Source organism: Scyliorhinus torazame, chromosome 4, assembly GCF_047496885.1.
Source record: "Scyliorhinus torazame isolate Kashiwa2021f chromosome 4, sScyTor2.1, whole genome shotgun sequence".
In the NCBI taxonomy this organism is placed as follows: Eukaryota; Metazoa; Chordata; class Chondrichthyes; order Carcharhiniformes; family Scyliorhinidae; genus Scyliorhinus; species Scyliorhinus torazame.
Window position 1 is genome coordinate 23,227,815 of NC_092710.1, and position 22,704 is coordinate 23,250,518.

The 22,704-nt window shown below is 54.5% G+C and overlaps 1 protein-coding gene across 1 annotated transcript in view; it reads right to left on the bottom strand.

Annotated features, from left to right (window-relative positions):
* Positions 1 to 22,704, bottom strand: part of LOC140410149 (AMP deaminase 3-like) — a 207,368-nt gene that overhangs the window by 20,488 nt on the left and 164,176 nt on the right. Inside the window, exons 5-9 of the mRNA XM_072498109.1 lie at positions 22,009 to 22,138; positions 20,748 to 20,942; positions 18,461 to 18,592; positions 5,526 to 5,689; positions 888 to 1,014 (exon numbers count right to left, since the gene is read on the bottom strand). Of these exons, the coding sequence (XP_072354210.1) occupies positions 888 to 1,014; positions 5,526 to 5,689; positions 18,461 to 18,592; positions 20,748 to 20,942; positions 22,009 to 22,138 (748 nt within the window). The remainder of the gene's footprint in view (positions 1 to 887; positions 1,015 to 5,525; positions 5,690 to 18,460; positions 18,593 to 20,747; positions 20,943 to 22,008; positions 22,139 to 22,704) is intronic.

The following is a 22,704-nucleotide window of genomic DNA, read 5'->3' on the forward strand; positions in this document are numbered from 1 at the left end:
GGAGAAGGGGCTGAATGGGGCCTCCTCCTGTTCCTGTGTAACAGGCTGGAGAAGGGGCTGAATGGGGCCTCCTCCTGTTCCTGTGTAACAGGCTGGAGAAGGGGCTGAATGGGGCCTCCTCCTGTTCCTGTGTAACAGGCTGGAGAAGGCGCTGAATGGGGCCTCCTGTTCCTGTGTAACAGGCTGGAGAAGGGGCTGAATGGGGCCTCCTCCTGTTCCTGTGTAACAGGCTGGAGAAGGGGCTGAATGGGGCCTCCTCCTGTTCCTGTGTAACAGGCTGGAGAAGGGGCTGAATGGGGCCTCCTCCTGTTCCTGTGTAACAGGCTGGAGAAGGGGCTGAATGGGGCCTCCTCCTGTTCCTGTGTAACAGGCTGGAGAAGGGGCTGAATGGGGCCTCCTCCTGTTCCTGTGTAACAGGCTGGAGAAGGGGCTGAGTGGGCTGAAGGGGGGGGGGGGGGGTACGGTAGCACAGTGGTTAGCACTGCTGCCTAACAGCTCTAGTGTTCCGGGTTCAATTCCGGCCCCGGGTGACTGTCTGTGCGGAGTTTGCGCGTCCTCCCCATGTGTGCGTGGGTTTCCTCCGGGTGCTCCGGTTTCCTCCCACAGTCCAAAGATGTGTAGGTTAGGTGAATTGGCCGTGATAAGTTACCCTTCGTGTCCAGGGATGTGCAGGACAGGTGGGGTTACGGGGAGGGTGGGGTGGACGGGGGAGTCTAAATGGGTAGAGTGCTCATCCGCCGGATCGGTGCAGACTCTATGGGCCGAATGGCCTCCTTTTGCACTGTAGCGATTCTGTGATTATAAATCCTGTTCCTGTGTTTTCAGGATCAATTATTTTTGACACTCCGCCTCTGCTGTCTTTAACTTGACCAGTTTGGTGTACTCACATATTTCAGGAAAAGGTGCAGTGACTTGTGCTTCTGGGGGTAGAGGGTCGCCTCAAATATTGGCCTGAAGAGATTGTCCAACATCTCCGCAAAATTTGTAAGCCTCTTTAATTTATGGAACACATTGCTGCGAACAGAGAGAGAGAGTATGAGAGATAGCCAACGAGAGAGCTGGAGGACAGAGAAAAGGAAAGAGGCTTAGAGATAATGGAAGAAAAAGAAGGGGGAGGTAGGGAATGAGAGACAGAGAGAGAGAGAGAGAGAGGCAGCGAGTGGGAGACAGGAAGAGGGAGAGAGAGATAGAAACCAGGAGATACTGAGAGCACGAGAGAGACCACGGAAAGGGTGAGAAAGATCGAGAAGGAGGGAAAGAGAGGCAGGAGATACAGAGAGAGAGAGAGAGAGACAAAAAGAGAGATAGACAGGGACAGAGAGAGAGAGAGAGACAGAGGAGACAGAAAGAGAGACAGAGAAAAACAGTGACGGAGGTTGCGGGGTGAGGGAGGCAGAAAGAGAGGGAGATAAAGGCTGTTTAGCACAGGGCTAAATCGCTGGCTTGGAAAGCAGACCAAGGCAGGCCAGCAGCACGGGTTCAATTCCCGTCCCAGCCTCTCCGAACAGGCGCCGGAATGAGGCGACTAGGGGCTTCTCACAATCACTTCATTTGAAGCCTACTTGTGACAATAAGCGATTTTCATTTCATGAAGGGGAATAAAGTGATAGCGAGAGGAAGAAAGATAGACAAGAAGCGAATAGGAGACAGGGAGATGCAGAGAGATAGATCGAGGGATGGAGAGTGAGATTGCGAAAGAGTGAGAGAAAGGAATGGAGAGAGAGGGGGGGAGATGTGAGAGACTTGGAGAAATTGAGGGAGAGATGGAGGGTGATCAACAAAAAGAGATGGGGCGAGGAATAAGGAGGTGTATGGAGTGAGAGAGAGATGTGGAGACATCAAGGAAGGGATACAAAGGAAGATGGGAGGAGTGGGAGACACGGTAGTACAGTGGTTAGCACAGTGGCTTCACAGCTCCAGGGTCCCAGGTTCGATTCCCGGCTTGGGTCACTGTCTGTGCGGACAATACTGTGTGTATTGTATATACTGCATACGAGGGTATTACGATAAGGTACTACAGGTACGGGGGTAGATCCCTGCCTGCTGGCTCCGCCCTGTAGGCGGAGTATAAATGTGTGTGCTCACCGAGCTGCAGCCATTTCGGAGGCAGCTGCGGGAGGCTCCACATCTCTGCTTAATAAAGCCTCGATTACTCTCGTCTCGTCGTAATTGATAGTGCATCAATTTATTACGCAGAGATTTTACAACGATGGATCTCCGCATCAAGCCTGAGCACCTGCAGCTGCACCCTCAAGCAGCCAACGCCACGTCGGCCTTCGCACATTGGCTAGTTTGTTTGGAGCCTACATCGGATCTGCGACAGACCCAATCCCAGAGGCACAGAAGCTCCAGATATTTACACGCGGCTGAGCTCCGCTATCTTTCCGCTCATCCGGGGCGCACCGACCTACGCTGAGGCCATGGCGCTACTGAAGGAGGACTACACTCAGCAGATTAACAAAATCTACGCCAGCCACCTCCTGTCCACGCGGCATCAACTCCCCGGTGAGTCTGAGGAAGGTTTCTGGCGCGCCCTGCACGCCCGAGACTGCGACTGCCAGGCCGTTTCGGCCGCTGAACATTCTGACCTGCTAGTTAGAGACGTGTTCGTTACGGGCATAGGCTCGGCCGACATCCGCCAGCGCCTCTTAGAAGGGGCTACCCTCGACCTCGCAGCGACCAAGAAACTAGCGATCTCGCTCACGGTTGCCTCACGCAATGTCCAGGCGTATGCCCCCGACCGCACGGCCCACCCCTCCTGGGCATCGTGGACCCCGCCAGCAAACACCCCACCGTGGACCCCATCAGCGACCTCCCCCAGCCAACCCCAGGCCTGCGCCGCGCGGCAGTCAACCAACCCCGGGGGACGCAATTGCTACTTCTGCGGACACTCAAAACACCCCCCGGCAGCGCTGCCCGGCGCGGAGCGCGCTCTGCAAGGCCTGCGGGAAGAAAGGACATTTCGCTGCTGTGTGCCAGGCCCACTCGATCGCCGCTATTGTCCCGGCATCTCCCGCGGGCGCCGCCATCTCGCTCCCCTCACAACACGTGCGGCCCGTGGGCGCCGCCATCTTGCTCGCCATCTCGCTCGCCTCAGGACACGTGCGGCCCGTGGGCGCTGCCATCTTCCCCGCCTCAGGACACGTGCCTCCCGTGGGCGCCGCCATCTTCCCCGCCTCAGGACACGTGCCTCCCGTGGGCGCCGCCATCTTCCCCGCCTCAGGACCGCTGCCCGTCGGGCACCTCATCGGGCCGCTCATCGCCTGCAACCGCCGCCGACCAGCCACGTCTGGCCTCCACCACGATCGGCCAGTCCCGACCGCACAACCTCGCGACCGCATCGGCGACAGTGAAGGTCGACGGGCACAAGATATCCTGCCTTCTGGACTCCGGGAGCACGGAGAGCTCCATCCACCCCGATATGGTAAGGCGCTGCTCCCTCACGGTACACCCCGTCAACCAGAGAATCTCCCTGGCCTCCGGATCCCACTCCATGGCGATCCGGGGGTACTGCATCGCCACCCTCACCGTCCAGGGCGTAGAGTTCAGCGACATCCGGTTCTACGTCCTCCCCAACCTCTGCGCTGCCTTGCTACTCGGCCTGGACGTCCAGCGCACCCTCCAGAGCCTAACCCTGAAATTTGGTGGGCCCCTACCACCCCTTACTGTCTGCGGCCTCACGACCCTTAAGGTCGACCCACCTTCCCTGTTTGCGAACCTCACCCCGGATTGCAAACCCGTCGCCACCAGGAGCAGACGGTACAGCGCCCAGGACAGGACCTTCATCAGGTCTGAGGTCCAGCAGCTGCTGCGGGAAGGTATCATCGAGGCCAGCAACAGCCCCTGGAGAGCCCAAGTGGTAGTTGTAAAGACTGGGGAGAAACACAGGATGGTCATTGACTACAGTCAGACCATCAATCGGTACACGCAGCTCGAACGTACCCCCTCCCACGCATATCCGATATGGTCAATCAGATTGCACAGTACCGGGTCTTCTCGGCAGTGGACCTGAAATCTGCCTACCACCAGCTCCCCATCCGTAAGGCGGACCGCCAATACACCGCGTTTGAAGCAGACGGCCGCCTTTACCACTTCCTTAGGGTTCCTTTCGGCGTCACTAATGGGGTCTCGGTCTTCCAACGGGAGATGGACCGAATGGTTGACCGGTACGGACTGCGGGCCACTTTCCCGTACCTAGATAACGTCACCATCAGCGGCCAGGATCAGCAGGACCACGACGCTAACCTTCTCAAATTCCTCCACACCGCCAAACTCCTCAACCTAACCTACAACAGGAAGAAGTGCGTGTTCAGCACGAACCGATCAGCCATCCTCGGCTATGTGGTCCAGAACGGAGTTCTCGGGCCTGACCCCGATCGCATGCGCCCCCTCATGGAACTCCCCCTTCCCCACTGCCCCAAGGCCCTCAAACAATGCCTGGGGTTCTTCTCGTACTATGCCCAGTGGGTCCCTAACTACGCGGACAAGGCCCGCCCACTCATTCAATCCACAGTTTTCCCCCTGACGGCCGAGGCTCACCAGGCCTTCAACCGTATCAAGGCCGACATCGCCAAGGCCGCGATGCACGCGGTCGATGAGACGCTCCCCTTCCAAGTCGAGAGCGATGCATCAGACGTCGCTCTGGCCGCCACCCTCAACCAAGCAGGCAGGCCCGTGGCATTCTTTTCCCGCACCCTCCATGCCTCCGAAATCCGGCACTCCTCTGTCAAAAAGGAGGCCCAAGCCATCGTGGAAGCTGTGCGGCATTGGAGGCATTACCTGGCCGGCAGGAGATTCACTCTCCTCACTGGCCAACGATCGGTTGCGTTCATGTTTAACAACACGCAGCGGGGTGAGATCAAAAATGATAAGATCTTGAGGTGGAGGATCGAGCTCTCCACCTATAATTACGAGATTTTGTATCGCCCCGGTAAGCTCAACGAGCCCCCCAATGCCCTGTCCCGAGGTACATGTGCCAGCCACACATCTCTGCTTAATAAAGCCCCGATTACTCTCTACTCTCGTCTCCTCGTAATTGACAGGGCTTCCCTCCCTTTGCCCCCTCTTTGTCTTTCCCTGTCAGCCTCTCTGTATTTCTGCTTTCTAACCGTCTCCCTCTTTCTCCCGCTGCCTACCTGTCGTGTTTGTCTGCACATCTGCCACCTTCCCCCTTCATCTCTGTCCCTCTCTTCATACCCCCCCCCAGGTCGCATCTATCTCGATCTCCAGGGCCCTGTGTTGGGACAGCACAATGCTTCAGGTTGTCCCGCAGGCTGGAGAAGGGGCTGAATGAATGAAATGAAAATGAAAATGGCTTATCGTCACGGGTAGGCTTCAAACGAAGCGTTACTGTGAAAAGCCCCTAGTCACCACATTCCGGCGCCTGCTCGGGGAGGCCGGAACGGGAATTGAACCGTGCTGCTGGCCTGCCTTGGTCTGCTTTCAAAGCCAGCGATTCAGCCCTGTGCTAAACAGCCCCTTGGAATGGCCTCCACCTGTTCCTGGTGTTTGGGGATTCCACTCACTAGATCCTTGGCACTTGAATCATCCAGCGGATTTTGGGAGTGCAGGCTTTTTGAGAAAAGAACCAATCAGCGAGGTCCGTCCATTCCGTCGGGCGACTCCCATAAATCGACAGCCTCAACTCTGCAAACTGATTGGATGCGTCATCGAGCGAATCCGCAAATTCCTGGGGCAAAAGAAACAATTCAAATCGCACAGGTAGTCGCTCAGCCAACACGGGGAGATATCTGTACACTGACTGGTGTCTCTCAGTCCCCTCTCTCTCTCAGGGAGATATCTGTACACTGACTGGTGTCTCTCAGTCCCCTCTCTCTCTCAGGGAGATATCTGTACACTGACTGGTGTCTCTCAGTCCCCTCTCTCTCTCAGGGAGATATCTGTACACTGACTGGTGTCCCTCAGTCCTCTCTCTCTCAGGGAGATATCTGTACACTGACTGGTGTCTCTCAGTCCCCTCTCTCTCTCAGGGAGATATCTGTACACTGACTGGTGTCTCTCAGTCCCCTCTCTCTCTCAGGCAGATATCTGTACACTGACTGGTGTCTCTCAGTCCCCTCTCACTCTCAGGGAGATATCTGTACACTGACTGGTGTCTCTCAGTCCCCTCTCTCTCTCAGGGAGATATCTGTACACTGACTGGTGTCTCTCAGTCCTCTCTCTCTCAGGGAGATATCTGTACACTGACTGGTGTCTCTCAGTCCCCTCTCTCTCTCAGGGGGATATCTGTACACTGACTGGTGTCTCTCAGTCCTCTCTCTCAGGGAGATATCTGTACACTGACTGGTGTCTCTCAGTCCCCTCTCTCTCAGGGAGATATCTGTACACTGACTGGTGTCTCTCAGTCCTCTCTCTCAGGGAGATATCTGTACACTGACTGGTGTCTCTCAGTCCCCTCTCTCTCAGGGAGATATCTGTACACTAACTGGTGTCTCTCAGTCCTCTCTATCTCAGGGAGATATCTGTACACTGACTGGTGTCTCTCAGTCCCCTCTCTCTCTCAGGGAGATATCTGTACACTGACTGGTGTCTCTCAGTCCTCTCTCTCTCTCAGGGAGATACCTGTACCCTGACTGGTGTCTCTCTGTCCCCTCTCTCTCAGGGAGATATCTGTACACTAACTGGTGTTTCTCAGTCCTCTCTCTCTCAGGGAGATATCTGTACACTGACTGGTGTCTCTCAGTCCCCTCTCACTCTCAGGGAGATATCTGTACACTGACTGGTGTCTCTCAGTCCCCTCTCTCTCAGGGAGATATCAGTACACTGACTGGTGTCTCTCAATCCCCTCTCACTCTCAGGGAGATATCTGTACACTGACTGGTGTTTCTCAATCCCCTCTCTCTCAGTGAGATATCTGTACACTGACTGGTGTCTCTCAGTCCCCTCTCACTCTCAGGGAGATATCTGTACACTGACTGGTGTCTCTCAGTCTCTCTCAGGGTGATATCTGCACACTGACTGGTGTCTCTCAGTCCTCTCTCTCTCAGGAGATATCTGTACACTGACTGGTGTCTCTCAGTCCCCTCTCTCTCTCAGGGAGATATCTGTACACTGACTGGTGTCTCTCAGTCCCCTCTCTCTCAGGGAGATATCTGTACACTGACTGGTGTCTCTCAGTACCCTCTCTCTCAGAGATATCTGTACACTGACTGGTGTCTCTCAGTCCCCCCTCTCTCTCTCAGGGAGATATCTGTACACTGACTGGTGTCTCTCAGTCCCCTCTCTCTCAGGGAGATATCTGTACACTGACTGGTGTCTCTCAGTACCCTCTCTCTCAGAGATATCTGTACACTGACTGGTGTCTCTCAGTCCCCCCTCTCTCTCTCAGGGAGATATCTGTACACTGACTGGTGTCTCTCTGTCCCCTCTCTCTCAGGAAGATATCTGTACACTGACTGGTGTCTCTCAGTCCCCTCTCTCTCAGGGAGATATCTGTACACTGACTGGTGTCTCTCAGTCCCCTCTCTCTCAGGGAGCTACCTGTACACTGACTGGTGTCTCTCAGTACCCTCTCTCTCTCAGGGAGATATCTGCACACTGACTGCTGTCTCTCAGTCCCCTCTCTCTCTCAGGGAGATATCTGTACACTGACTGGTGTCTCTCTGTCCTCTCTCTCTCAGGGAGATATCTGTACACTGACTGGTGTCTCTCCGTCCCTCTCTCAGGGGGATATCTATACACTGACTGGTGTCTCTCAGTCCCCTCTCTCTCAGGGAGATATCTGTACACTGACTGGTGTCTCTCAGTGCCCTCTCTCTCAGAGGTATCTGTACACTGACTGGTGTCTCTCAGTACCCTCTCTCTCAGGGAGATATCTGTACACTGACTGCTGTCTCACAGTCCCCTCTCTCTCTCAGGGGGATATCTGTACACTGACTGGTGTCTCCCAGTCCCCTCTCTCTCTCAGGGAGATATCAGTACACTGACTTGTGTCTCTCAGTCCCCTCTCTCTCTCAGGGAGATATCTGTACATTGACTGGTGTATCTCAGTCCCCTGTCTCTCTCAGGGAGATATCTGTACACTGACTGGAGTATCTCAGTCACTCTCAGGGAGATATCTGTACACTGACTGATGTCTCTCTGTCCCCTCTCTCTCTCTCAGGGAGCTATCTGTACACTGACTAGTGTCTCTCAGTCCCCTCTCTCTCTCAGGCAGATATCTGTACACTGACTGGAGTATCTCAGTCACTCTTAGGGAGATATCTGTACACTGACTGGTGTCTCTCTGTCCCCTCTCTCTCTCAGGGAGATATCTGTACACTGACTGGTGTCTCTCAGTCCCCTCTCTCTCTCAGGGACATATCTGTACACTGACTGGTGTCTCTCAGTCCCCCCTCTCTCTCAGGGAGATATCTGTACACTGACTAGTGTCTCTCAGTCCCCTCTCTCTCTCAGGCAGATATCTGTACACTGACTGGAGTATCTCAGTCACTCTCAGGGAGATATCTGTACACTGACTGGTGTCTCTCAGTCCCCTCTCTCTCAGGGAGCTATCTGTACACTGACTGTTGTCTCTCTGTCCCTTCTCTCTCTCAGGGAGCTATCTGTACACTGACTGCTGTCTCTCAGTCCCCTCTCTCTCTCAGGGACATATCTGTACACTGACTGGTGTCTCTCAGTCCCCCCTCTCTCTCAGGGAGATATCTGTACACTGACTGGTGTCTCTCAGTCCCCTCTCTCTCAGGGAGATATCTGTACACTGACTGGTGTCTCTCAGTACCCTCTCTCTCAGGGAGATATCTGTACATTGACTGGTGTCTCTCAGTCCCCTCTCTCTCTCAGGGAGATATCTGTACACTGACTGGTGTCTCTCAGGCCCCTCTCTCTCAGGGAGATATCTGTACACTGACTGGTGTCTCTCAGTCCCCTCTCTCTCAGGGAGATATCTGTACACTGACTGGTGTCTCTCAGTACCCTCTCTCTCAGGGAGATATCTGTACACTGACTGGTGTCTCTCAGTCCCCTCTCGCTCTCAGGGAGATATCTGTACACTGACTGGTGTCTCTCAGTCCCCTCTCTCTCTCAGGGAGATATCTGTACACTGACTGATGTCACTCTGTCCTCTCTCTCTCTCTCAGGGAGATATCTGTACACTGACTGGTGTCTCTCAGGCCCCTCCCTCTCAGGGAGATATCTGTACACTGACTGGTGTCTCTCAGTCCCCTCTCTCTCTCAGGGAGATATCTGTACACTGACTGGTGTCTCTCAGGCCCCTCTCTCTCAGGGAGATATCTGTACACTGACTGGTGTCTCTCAGTCCTCTCTCTCTCTCAGGGAGATACCTGTACCCTGACTGGTGTCTCTCAGTACCCTCTCTCTCAGGGAGATATCTGGACATTGACTGCTATCTCTCAGTCATCTCTCTCTCAGGCAGATATCTGTACACTGACTGGTGTCGCTCAGTCCCCCCTCTCTCTCAGGGAGATATCTGTACACTGACTGGTTTCTCTCAGTCCCCTCTCTCTCAGGGAGATATCTGAACACTGACTGGGGTCTCTCAGTCCCCTCTCTCTCTCTCAGGGAGATATCTGTACACTGACTGGTGTCTCTCAGTCCCCTCTCTCTCAGGGTGATATCTGTACACTGACTGGTGTCTCTCAATCCCCTCTCTCTCTCAGGGAGATATCTGTACACTGACTGGTGTCTCTCAATCCCCTCTCTCTCAGGGAGATATCTGTACACTGACTGCTGTCTCTCAGTCCCCTCTCTCTCTCGGGGAGCTATCTGTACACTGACTGGTGTTTCTCTGTCCCCCCTCTCTCTCAGGGAGCTATCTGTACACTGACTGCTGTCTCTCAGTCCCCTCTCGCTCACAGGGAGATATCTGTACACTGACTGGTGTCTCTCAGTCCCCTCTCTCTCTCAGGGAGATATCTGTACACTGACTGGTGTCTCTCTGTCCCCGCTCTCTCTCAGGGAGATATCTGTACATTGACTGGTGTCTCTCAGTCCCCTCTCTCTCTCAGGGAGATATCTGTACACTGACTGATGTCTCTCAATCCCCTCTCTCTCTCAGGGAGATATCTGTACACTGACTGGTGTCTCTCAATCCCCTGTCTCTCTCAGGGAGCTATCTGTACACTGACTAGTGTCTCTCAGTCCCCCCTCTCTCTCAGGCAGATATCTGTACACTGACTGGTGTCTCTCAGTCCCCTCTCTCTCAGGGTGATATCTGTACACTGACTGGTGTCTCTCAATCCCCTGTCTCTCTCAGGGAGCTATCTGTACACTGACTGGTGTCTCTCAGTACCCTCTCTCTCAGAGATATCTGGTCACTGACTTGTGTCTCTCAGCACCCTCTCTCTCTCAGAGATATCTGTACACTGACTGCTGTCTCTCAGTCCCCTATCTCTCTCAGGGAGCTATCTGTACACTGACTGTTGTCTCTCTGTCCCTTCTCTCTCTCAGGGAGCTATCTGTACACTGACTGATGTATCTCAGTCCCCTCTCTCTCAGGCAGATATCTGTACAGTGACTGCTGTCTCTCAGTCCCCTCTCTCTCTCAGGGACATATCTGTACACTGACTGGTGTCTCTCAGTCCCCCCTCTCTCTCAGGGAGATATCGGTACACTGACTGCTGTCTCTCAGTCCCCTCTCTCTCTGAGGGAGCTATCTGTACACTGACTGGTGTCTCTCAGTACCCTCTCTCTCAGGGAGATATCTGTACATTGACTGGTGTCTCTCAGTCCCCTCTCTCTCTCAGGGAGCTATCTGTACACTGACTGGTGTCTCTCAGTCCCCTCTCTCTCTCAGGGAGATATCTGTACACTGACTGGTGTCTCTCAGTCCCCTCTCTCTCAGGGAGATATCTGTACACTGACTGGTGTCTCTCAGTCCCCTCTCTCTCTGAGGGAGCTATCTGTACACTGACTGGTGTCTCTCAGTCCTCTCTCTCTCTCAGGGAGATACCTGTACCCTGACTGGTGTCTCTCAGTACCCTCTCTCTCAGGGAGATATCTGGACATTGACTGCTGTCTCTCAGTCCTCTCTCTCTCAGGGAGATATCTGTACACTGACTGGTGTCGCTCAGTCCCCCCTCTCTCTCAGGGAGATATCTGTACACTGACTGGTGTCTCTCAGTCCCCTCTCTCTCAGGGAGATATCTGTACACTGACTGGTGTCTCTCAGTCCTCTCTCTCTCAGGGAGATATCTGCACACTGACTGGTGTCTCTCAGTTCCCTCTCTCTCTCAGGGAGATACCTGTACACTGACTGGTGTCTCTCAATCCCCTCTCTCTCAGGGAGATATCTGTACACTGACTGGTGTCTCTCAGTCCCCTTTCTCTCTCAGGGAGCTATCTGTACACTGACTGGTGTCTCTCTGTCCCCCCTCTCTCTCAGGGAGCTATCCGTACACTGACTGCTGTCTCTCAGTCCCCTCTCGCTCACAGGGAGATATCTGTACACTGACTGGTGTCTCTCAGTCCCCTCTCTCTCTCAGGGAGATATCTGTACACTGACTGGTGTCTCTCAGTCCCCTCTCACTCTCAGGGAGATATCTGTAAACTGACTGGTGTCTCTCAGTCCTCCCTCTCTCTCAGGGAGATATCTGTACACTGACTGGTGTCTCTCAGTCCCCTCTCAGGGAGATATCTGGACACTGACTGGTGTCTCTCAGTCCCCTCTCTCTCTCAGGGAGATATCTGTACACTGACTGGTGTCTCTCAGTCCCCTCTCTCTCTCAGAGAGCTATCTGTACACTGACTGGTGTCTCTCTGTCCCCCCTCTCTCTCAGGGAGCTATCTGTACACTGACTGCTGTCTCTCAGTCCCCTCTCTCTCTCAGGGAGATATCTGTACACTGACTGCTGTCTCACAGTCCCCTCTCGCTCACAGGGAGATATCTGTACACTGACTGGTGTCTCTCAGTCCCCTTTCTCTCTCAGGGAGATATCTGTACACTGACTGGTGTCTCTCAGTCCCCTCTCTCTCAGGGAGATATCTGTACACTGACTGGTGTCTCTCAGTCCCCTCTCTCAGGGAGATATCTGTACACTGACTGGTGTCTCTCAGTCCTCTCTCTCTCTCAGGGAGATATCTGTACACTGACTGATGTCTCTCAGTCCTCTCTCTCTCTCAGGGAGATATCTGTACACTGACTGGTGTCTCTCAGTCCTCCCTCTCTCTCAGGGAGATATCTGTACACTGACTGCTGTCTCTCAGTCCCCTCTCTCTCAGGGAGATATCTGTACACTGACTGGTGTCTCTCAGTCCCCTTTCTCTCTCAGGGAGACATCTGTACACTGACTGGTGTCTCTCAGTCCTCCCTCTCTCTCAGGGAGATATCTGTACACTGACTGCTGTCTCTCAGTCCTCCCTCTCTCTCAGGGAGATATCTGTACACTGACTTGTGTCTCTCAGTCCCTCTCTCTCAGGGAGATATCTGTACACTGACTGGTGTCTCTCAGTCCCCTCTCTCTCTCAGGGATATATCTGTACACTGACTGGTGTTTCTCAGTCCCCTCTCTCTCAGGGAGATATCTGTACACTGACTGGTGTTTCTCAGTCCCCTCTCTCTCAGGGAGATATCTGTACACTGACTGGTGTTTCTCAGTCCCCTCTCTCTCTCAGGGATATATCTGTACACTGACTGGTGTTTCTCAGTCCCCTCTCTCTCAGGGAGATATCTGTACACTGACTGGTGTTTCTCAGTCCCCTCTCTCTCAGGGAGATATCTGTACACTGACTGGTGTTTCTCAGTCCCCTCTCTCTCAGGGAGATATCTGTACACTGACTGGTGTCTCTCAGTCCCCTTTCTCTCTCAGGGAGATATCTGTACACTGACTGGTGTCTCTCAGTCCCCTCTCTCTCAGGGAGATATCTGTACACTGACTGGTGTCCCTCAGTCCTCTCTCTCTCAGGGAGATATCTGTACACTGACTGGTGTCTCTCAGTCCCCTCTCTCTCTCAGGGAGATATCTGTACACTGACTGGTGTCTCTCAGTCCCCTCTCTCTCAGGGAGATATCTGTACACTGACTGGTGTCTCTCAGTCCCCTCACTCTCAGGGAGATACCTGTACACTGACTGGTGTCTCTCAGTCCCCTCTCTCTCAGGGAGATATCTGTACACTGACTGGTGTCTCTCAATCCCTCTCTCACTGAGATATTTGCACACTCACTCCGATCTCCTTGTTCACTGGGCGAATATAGATGCTCTTTAGTGCTGCGAACGCAGTCTGGAAATCTTCTGCGTCTTCGATGAGAGGGAAAATTTCCGGGCTTACCCTCGAGTGCAGGACCTGTAGTTTCTGGTCTTCTGTGACCCGGCCGGGGGCCGTTCTGAGGTAGGCTTCGAAACAAGTCTGCAGGGTTTGAAAACTGCTGCTGAGTTCACTGCGTTGGGGCTGATCCTCTGGCATTCCGGGATGATCCTGAGCTCCATAGTCCTTTAAGCACGCTTAATAAATTGTAGCGCACAAAGACTCACGAGAGACGAATAGAGATGATGTCGATGAGGCTTTATTAAGCGTGACTTGTTCCCCGCAGTTCAGTAACAGACTGGCCTGCGGGGGAGAACTCCTGGTTCTTATACTCCGCCTTCAGGGCGGAGCTAGAGGTCAACAGCCAACCAGAACCCGGGATCTGTCAGCCAATGACATCACGGCTTCACAGTCCCACATGACCCCGAATGCATACTACCACATTCACCCCTTGTCAAAAATGAACCCGGCGGGGTGATGCTTCGCATGGTGGTAAGGGTTCACAAGGCTGGTCCTGGGAGGAAAAACTTTTGCATGTCATCACAGTATGTACAGGGTTTTTTTTTGTTTTGCACTATTTACAGTGGTCGTAAGGGGGAAAAGAAAAAAAAGTTCTCGTTAAAGTCCACAACATTGTAGTGTTACACCGATGCCACGAGTCGGTCGGGCGGTCTGGTCGTCCGTGTCGATCGCCTCGGCCCCGGTGGTGGTGGTGGTGCTTGTTCCGGTGTTGTCGTCTCCGGGAGCCTTACGGTTTCAGCTTGGGCTTTATTCTTGGTCGGGCCTGAGGGGAGGGGAACCGATCCTCCTGGGAAGGGGGCGGTCGCGGGGTGCGGCGGTGGCAGGAAGGGGGGGGGTTGGGTGAATGGTGTCGGGGGGGTGTGCGTGTTGCCGGCGGGCGCCAGATCCCGCAGGGAGACCGTGTCCTGTCGGCCGTCGGGGTACTCCACGTAAGCGTACTGCGGGTTCGCGTGGAGGAGGCGAACCCTTTCGACCAACGGGTCCGACTTGTGTGCCCGCACATGTTTTCGGAGCAAGATGGGTCCTGGGGCCGCCAGCCAGGTCGGCAGCGACGTTCCAGAGGAGGACTTCCTGGGGAAGACAAGGAGGCGCTCATGAGGTGTTTGGTTAGTGCTAGTACACAGTAGCGACCGGATGGAGTGGAGAGCGTCCAGGAGGACTTCCTGCCACCGTGAAACTGGGAGATCCCTGGACCGTAGGGCCAGTAGGACGGTCTTCCAGACCGTGCCGTTCTCCCTCTCTCCTTGCCCGTTCCCCCGGGGGTTGTAGCTGGTCGTCCTGCTCGAGGCTACACCCTTGCTGAGCAGGAACTGGCGCAGCTCGTCACTCATGAAAGAGGACCCCCTGTCGCTGTGAACGTATGTGGGGCAACCAAACAGTGTGAAGATGCTGTTCAGGGCTTTAATGACTGTGGCCGCGGTCATGTCAGAACAGGGAATGGCAAAGGGGAAATGGGAGTACTCGTCCACTACATTCAGGAAGTTTGTGTTGCGGTCGGTGGAGGGGAGGGGCCCTTTGAAATCGAGACTGAGGCGTTCAAAGGGACGGGAAGCCTTGATCAGGTGCGCACCATCCGGCCTGAAAAAGTGCGGTTTGCACTCTGCGCAGATGTGGCAGTTCCTCGTGACTGTACGGACCTCCTCTAAAGAGTATGGGAGATTGCGGGACTTGATAAAGTGGTAAAACCGAGTGACCCCCGGGTGGCAGAGGTCCTCGTGGAGGGTTTGGAGGCGGTTAATTTGTGCGTTGGCACATGTGCCGCGGGATAGGGCATCGGACGGCTCGTTCAGCTTTCCGGGACAATACAAAATCTCATAGTTGAAGGTGGAGAGCTCGATCCTCCACCTTAAGATCTTGTCATTTTTAATTTTGCCCCGCTGTGCATTATCGAACATGAAGGCTACCGACCGTTGGTCAGTGAGGAGAGTGAATCTCCTGCCGGCCAGGTAATGCCTCCAATGTCGCACAGCTTCCACTATGGCTTGGGCTTCCTTTTCCACTGAGGAGTGGCGGATTTCTGAGGCGTGGAGGGTTCGGGAGAAGAAGGCCACGGGTCTGCCCGCTTGGTTAAGGGTGGCCGCTAGAGCTACGTCGGAGGCGTCGCTCTCGACCTGGAAGGGGAGGGACTCGTCGATGGCGCGCATCGTGGCCTTTGCGATATCCGCTTTGATGCGGCTGAAGGCCTGGCAAGCCTCTGTCGACAGAGGGAAGGTCGTGGTCTGTATTAGGGGGCGGGCCTTGTCTGCGTACTGGGGGACCCACTGGGCGTAATATGAAAAGAACCCCAGGCAGCGTTTTAGGGGTTTTGAGCAGTGAGGGAGGGGAAATTCCATGAGGGGGCGCATGCGTTCGGGGTCGGGGCCTATTATCCCATTGCGCACTACGTAGCCCAGGATGGCTAGCCGGTTTGTGCTAAAAACGCACTTGTCCTCGTTGTACGTGAGGTTCAAGGCTTTAGCTGTCTGGAGGAATTTTTGGAGGTTGGCGTCGTGGTCCTGCTGATCGTGGCCGCAGATGGTTACATTGTCGGGATACGGGAACGTGGCCCGCAACCCATGTTGATCAACCATTCGGTCCATCTCTCGTTGGAAGACCGAGACCCCGTTCGTGACGCCAAATGGGACCCTTAGGAAGTGGTATAGTCGCCCGTCTGCCTCGAAGGCTGTGTACTTGCGGTCACTTGGGCGGATGGGGAGCTGGTGGTAGGCGGACTTGAGGTCCACGGTGGAGAAGACCTTATATTGGGCAATCCGATTTACCATGTCGGATATGCGGGGGAGAGGGTACGCATCTAGTTGTGTGTACCTGTTGATGGTCTGGCTATAGTCTATGACCATCCTTTGCTTCTCCCCGGTCTTTACTGCTACCACCTGTGCTCTCCAGGGACTATTGCTGGCCTGGATTATGCCTTCCTTCAGTAGCCGCTGGGCTTCGGACCGAATGAATGTCCGGTCCTGGGCGCTGTACCGTCTGCTCCTAGTGGCGACGGGTTTGCAATCCAAGGTGAGGTTTGCAAACAAGGATGGGGGCTCAACCTTGAGGGTTGCGAGGCCGCAGATAGTGAGTGGGGGTATTGGGCCGCCGAATTGGAAGGTTAGGCTCTGCAGGTTGCACTGGAAATCTAATCCCAGTAATGTGGGCGCGCAGAGTTGGGGAAGGACGTAGAGCCTGTAGTTTTTAAACTCCCTCCCTTGCACCGTTAGGGTCACTATGCAGTAGCCTTTGATCTGTACGGAGTGGGATCCTGCAACTACGGAAATCTTTTGTGCGCTGGGACGGATGGTCAAAAAACAGCGTCTTACCGTGTCGGGGTGGATGAAGCTTTCTGTGCTCCCGGAGTCGATCAGGCATGGTGTCTCGTGTCCGTTGATCAGCACCGTTGTCGTCGTCTGGAGCGTCCGGGGCCGTGCTTGGTCCAGCGTCATTGAGGCCAGACGTGATCGTAGTGCTTGAGCGTCTTCCTCGAACCCCGTGGAGCCGTCGACACTGGGGTCCGTTGTTGCCGTCCAAGATGGCGGCGGGGGTGAACAAAATGGCCGCCCCCATGCATCGCACATGGCTGGGGGGTCACAAGATGGCGGCGGGGGTGGACAAAATGGCCGCCCCCATGCGTCGCACAGGTCTGGGGTGGTCCAAGATGGCGGCGCCCTTCCTCCCCTCGTGGTGGCCGGGACCCAAAATGGCGGCGCCTGCGGGTCGCACATGGGGCGCTGGGGGGGTTGGGGAGCGTTTGAAACGCGCAGGACTCCTTGTTCTCCGGGGACAGCGGTGGCCGGGACCCAAAATTGCTGCGCCTGCGGGTCGTACATAGGGCACTGGGGGGGTTGGGGAGCGTTAGAAACGCGCAGGACTGCTTCTTCTCCTGGGACAGCGGCGACCTCCCGGGACCGGCACACAGCTGCGAAATGGCCCTTTTTCCCGCAGCTCTTGCAAATCGCTGCGCGGGCCGGGCAGCGCTGCCGGGGGTGTTTCACCTGGCCGCAGAAATAGCAGCGGGCTCCCCCGGGACGACTTGGCGTCTGAACCGCGCAAGCCTGTGGGGTGGGGGGGGGTGGAGGGTTTGTCGCGACGGGGGTCCACAGAACCCAAGGGGCTGCCGCGCGGTCGGGGCCGTACGCGCGGGCGTTTCGCGCGGCTACATCCAGGGGGGCTGCAAGGGCCCGTGCCTCTGAGAGTCCCAGCGACTCTTTTTCTAAAAGTCTTTGGCGGATTTGGGGAGAGTTCATACCTGCGACAAAAGCATCGCGCATCAACATGTCCGTGTGTTCAATCGCGTTTACCGGCGGGCAGCTGCAGGCCCGTCCCAAAATTAGTAGCGCGGCGTAGAATTCATCTATCGATTCTCCTGGGCTTTGCCGTCTCGTTGCGAGTTGGTAGCGTGCGGAGATCTGGTTCACTGGGCGAACATAGATGCTCTTTAGTGCTGCGAACGCCGTCTGGTAATCCTCTGCATCTTCGATGAGAGGGAAAATTTCCGGGCTTACCCTCGAGCGCAGGACCTGTAGTTTCTGGTCTTCTGTGACCCGGCCGGGGGCCGTTCTGAGGTAGGCCTCGAAACAAGTCTGCAGGGTTTGAAAACTGCTGCTGAGTTCACTGCGTGGGGGCTGATCCTCTGGCATTCCGGGATGATCCTGAGCTCCATAGTCCTTTAAGCACGCTTAATAAATTGTAGCGCACAAAGACTCACGAGAGACAAATAGAGATGAAGTCGATGAGGCTTTATTAAGCGTGACTTGTACCCCGCAGTTCAGTAACAGACTGGCCTGTGGGGGAGAACTCCTGGTTCTTATACTCCGCCTTCAGGGCGGAGCTAGAGGTCAACAGCCAACCAGGACCCGGGATCTGTCAGCCAATGACATCACGGCTTCACAGTCCCACATGACCCCTAATGCATACTACCACATACACTGACTGGTGTTTCTCAGTCCTCTCTCTCTCCCAGGGAGATATCTGTACACTGACTGGTGTCTCTCAGACTCTCTCTCTCAGGGGGATATCTGTACACTGACTGGTGTCTCTCAGTCCCCTCTCTCTCTCAGGGAGATATCTGTAAACTGACTGGTGTCTCTCAATCCCCTCTCTCTCTCAGGGAGATATCTGTACACTGACTGGTGTCTCTCAGTCCCCTCTCTCTCTCAGGGAGATATCTGTACACTGACTGGTGTCTCTCAATCCCTCTCTCACTGAGATATTTGCACACTCACTCCGATCTCCTTACCTTGACCAAATCTGCAAAGTATTCGCCTTTGATAAAGTTGTTTGTTTTAAGGTACAATGCACGAAGCTCATTGGCTCCAACTGGATTGTATTTGTCATTGAACCTGTCAAATCTCTGAAAGGTTTCCCGGTCCTGGAATTAGAAAGTCAGAACTGAGTCAGTCAGAATATATTTGCGATCCATTGAATTTACTGTCTTGACCTCAGGCGAGTTTTGATCAACAGCACTAGGCCAGATTGGAGCCTGGGCCTTTCCTGCTCTGTCCACACCTCGCTCTCAGAATGCTCTCAGAATCACAGCGGGTATGATCAGGCTCACTCAGCACTAGGCCGGATTGCAGCCTGGGCCTTTCCTGGTATGTGTGTGTGTGTGTCTATACGTGGCTTTCAGTAGCATACCAGGTGTGATCAGAGTAACTCAGAACTAGGCCGGGATTGAAACCTGTGCCTTATACCAGCTGTGTTCAGGCAAACTCAGCTCTATAGGCCTGGAATTGAGCCTGGGCCTTTCTTGCTCTATGTGAGGCTCTCAGTACCCTACACCGGGTGTGATCAGATTAACCACTGGGCCTGGATTGGAACCTGAGCCTTTCCTGCTCTCTGTGAACCTCTCAGTACCCTACACAGGGTGTGATTAGGCTAACTCAGCCGTCTAGGCCTGGATTGGAGCTGGGGCCTTTCCTGCTCTCTGTGAGGCTCTCAGTACCCTAAACCGGGTATGATCAGGCAAACTCAGCCGTATAGGCCTGGATTGGAGCCTGAGCCTTTCCTAATCTATGTGAAGCTCCCAGTACCCTAAACCGTGTGTGATCAGGCTAACTCAGCTGTATAGGCCTGGATTGGAGCCTGAGCCTTTCCTGCTCTATGTGAAGCTCTCAGTACCCTACACCGGGTGTGATCAGACTAACCACTGGGCCTGGATTGGAGCCTGAGCCTTTCCTGCTCTATGTGAAGCTCTCAGTACCCTACACTGGGTGTGGTCAGGCTAACTCAGCTGTATAGGCCTGGATTGGAGCTCGGGCCTTTCCTGCTCTATGTGAAGCTATCAGTACCCTACACCGGGTGTGATCAGGCTAACTCAGCTGTATAGGCCTGGATTGGAGCCGGGCCCTTCGTGGTCTGTGTGAGGCACTCAGTATCCTAGACCGGGTATAATCAGGCAAACTCAGCCGTGTCGGCCTGGATTGGAGCCTGGGCCTTTCTTGCTCTGTGAGAAGCACTGAGTACCCTATACCGGGTGTGATCAGGCTAACTCAGCAGTATAGGCCTGGATTGGAGCCATGGCCTTTACTATGTGGCTCAGAGTACCCTACACCGGGTGTGGTCAGGCTAACTCAGCGGTATAGGCCTGGATTGGAGCCTGGGCCTTTCCTGTTCTATGTGAAGCTCTGAGTACCCTACACCAGGTGTGGTCAGGCTAACTCAGCTGTATAGGCCTGGATTAGAGCCTGAGCCTTTCCTGCTCTATGTGAAGCTCTGAGTACCCTATACTGGGTGTGATCAGGCTAACAGCTGTATAGGCCTTGATTGGAGCCGGGGCCTTTCTTGCTCTGTGGGAAGCTCTGAGTACCCTACAACGGGTGTGATCAGAGTAACCACTGGGCCTGGATTGGAGCCTGGGCCTTTCCTGCTCTATGTGAAGCTCTGAGTACCCTACAACGGGTGTGATCAGGCTAACTCAGATGTATAGGCCTGGATTGGAGCAGGGGCCTTTCTTGCTCTGTGTGAAGCTCTGAGTACCCTACACCGGGTGTGGTCAGGCTAATTTAGCAGTATAGGCCTGGATTGGAGCCTGGGACTTTCCTGTTCTATGTGGCTCAGAGTACCCTACACTGGGTGTGATCAGGCTAACTCAGCAGTATAGGCCTGGATTGGAGCCTGGGACTTTCCTGTTCTATGTGGCTCAGAGTACCCTACACTGGGTGTGATCAGGCTAACTCAGCTGTATAGGCCTGGATTGGAGCCTGGGACTTTCCTGTTCTATGTGGCTCAGAGTACCCTACACCAGGTGTGATCAGGCTAACTCAGCAGTATAGGCCTGGATTGGAGCCTGGGACTTTCCTGTTCTATGTGGCTCAGAGTACCCTACACCGGGTGCGATCAGGCTAACTCAGCAGTATAGGCCTGGATTGGAGCCTGAGCCTTTCCTGGTCTATGTGAAGCTCTGAGTACCCTACACCGGGTGTGATCAGACTAACTCAGCACTGGGCCGGGATTGAAGCCTGGGTCTCTCCTGACTCTAGTCCGGCCATCGATATTTCACCACCGGCAGCATGGGCCACACTTACTGCGCGCATATTGAGAGCGTCGATGTCCAGGTTTTCTGGAGTCAGTTTGAGACACTGGAACAGCTCGCGGAGTGTGGTCTTCTTTCCACCGACCTCCTGCACCACCCGCTCTGCGTCCCTCTCGTACGTCTTGCAGATGAACTGCAGGAACCTCTTCTGGTTCATGCAGGCTGCTGCGTGGATGTGTGTGTCCACCTGTCACGTACGGAGAAGGAGCATCAGGAGTCAGGGAGTGTGAGGCAGAGGATGGGAGAGAGAGAGAGTCAGAGAGAGGGAGGGAGCGAGGTGGCGGGTGAAAGGGAGAGAGGGAGATGGAGAGAGCGGCCGAGAGAGGAAATAAAAGAGTGAGACAAAGACAGAATGAGAGAAAGAAAGTGAGGAAGGGAGGGGAACAAACAGGGTGAGGGAGAGAGAAATGCAGAGACAGAGAGCAAGAGTTAGAGAGAGAGCGGGGACAGAGAGGCAGGCAGAGAAAGAGATGCACAGAGCGAGAAAGAAACAGGGAGAGAGACAAGACACAGACAGACGCGGACAAAGAGACATTGAGGGAGATACCATGAGATACATTGAGCAAAACGTTGAAAGAGACCAGATAGAGATAGAGACAGAGAGAGACACAGAGAGACATAGAGAGAGAGACACAGAGAGAGGCACAGAGAGAGACATAGAGAGAGACACCGAGATAGACATAGAGAGAGAGACACAGAGAGGCACAGAGAGAGACACAGGGAGAGACACAGGGAGAGACATAGAGAGAGACACAGAGAGAGACACAGAGAGAGACATAGAGAGAGACACCGAGATAGACATAGAGAGAGAGGCACAGAGAGAGACACAGGGAGAGACACAGGGAGAGACACAGGGAGAGACATAGAGAGAGACACAGAGAGAGACAGAGAGAGAGACACAGGGAGAGACATAGAGAGAGACATAGAGAGAGGCACAGAGAGAGACAGAGAGAGAGACACAGGGAGAGACATAGAGAGAGAGACACAGAGAGAGGCACAGAGAGAGACATGGAGAGAGATGTAGAGAGAGACACAGAGAGAGACATAGAGAGAGACACAGAGAGAGACACAGGGAGAGACACAAAGAGAGACACAGGATAATTCACACATCCATTTGAGCTCCCTCCCGAGTTCCCTTTCACTTGGGGTCGCCGAGTGGAAGCTCCCTGACCCCAAACCTGACCCCCCCACCCCCCCCCTTTACTCGCCTTCCTTTGCCCCTGAGCGTTGACCCCCCTTCTCTGTGAGCTCACCTTGCCAACGTTGTAGAAGTCACTGTGAGAGGCAATCTGGAGGTCAACAAATTCCTTCTTCTCATTGACCAGGAGGTGGAGGTGGAACTTGGAGCTGAGAATCTTCAATCTCTGACTGCAATAGGTCTTGCTGCAAGGGGCAATTAGAGAGCGTATTAACAAGGAGAAGGTGAGGGAGGGCGGGAGAGAGGAAGGGAAGCGAGGGTGGGAGAGGAGAGAAGGAGGGGGAAAGAGGCAGCGGGGAGGGGAGGCACTTTCAATGTCTTGTTGGAGAAGGTCTCACTGAAATTGGGAAAGAATTTCAAACTGGTGAGGGTATTAAAGAGGCAGGAGAGGGAGAGTAAGAGTGAGAGGCAGAGGTGAGAGAGGGAGTGAGAGTGAAAGGGAGGTGAGAGTGAGGGCGTGGTGGGAGTGGGTGAGAGTGAGGGGGAGAGAGAGGGAGAGAGTGAGGGTGAGAGAGAGGGTGAGAGAGAGGGAGAGAGAGAGGGTGAGAGAGAGGGTGAGAGAGAGAGAGAGAGAGGGAGAGAGAGAGAGGGTGAGAGAAAGAGGGTGAGAGAGAGGGAGAGAGAGAGGGAGAGAGAGAGGGTGGGAGAGAGGGAGAGAGGGAGAGAGAGACAGAGAGTGAGTGAGTGAGAGCGTGAGTGAGGGAGAGAGAGAGGGTGAGAGAGTGAGAGAGAGAGTGAGGGAGAGAGTGAG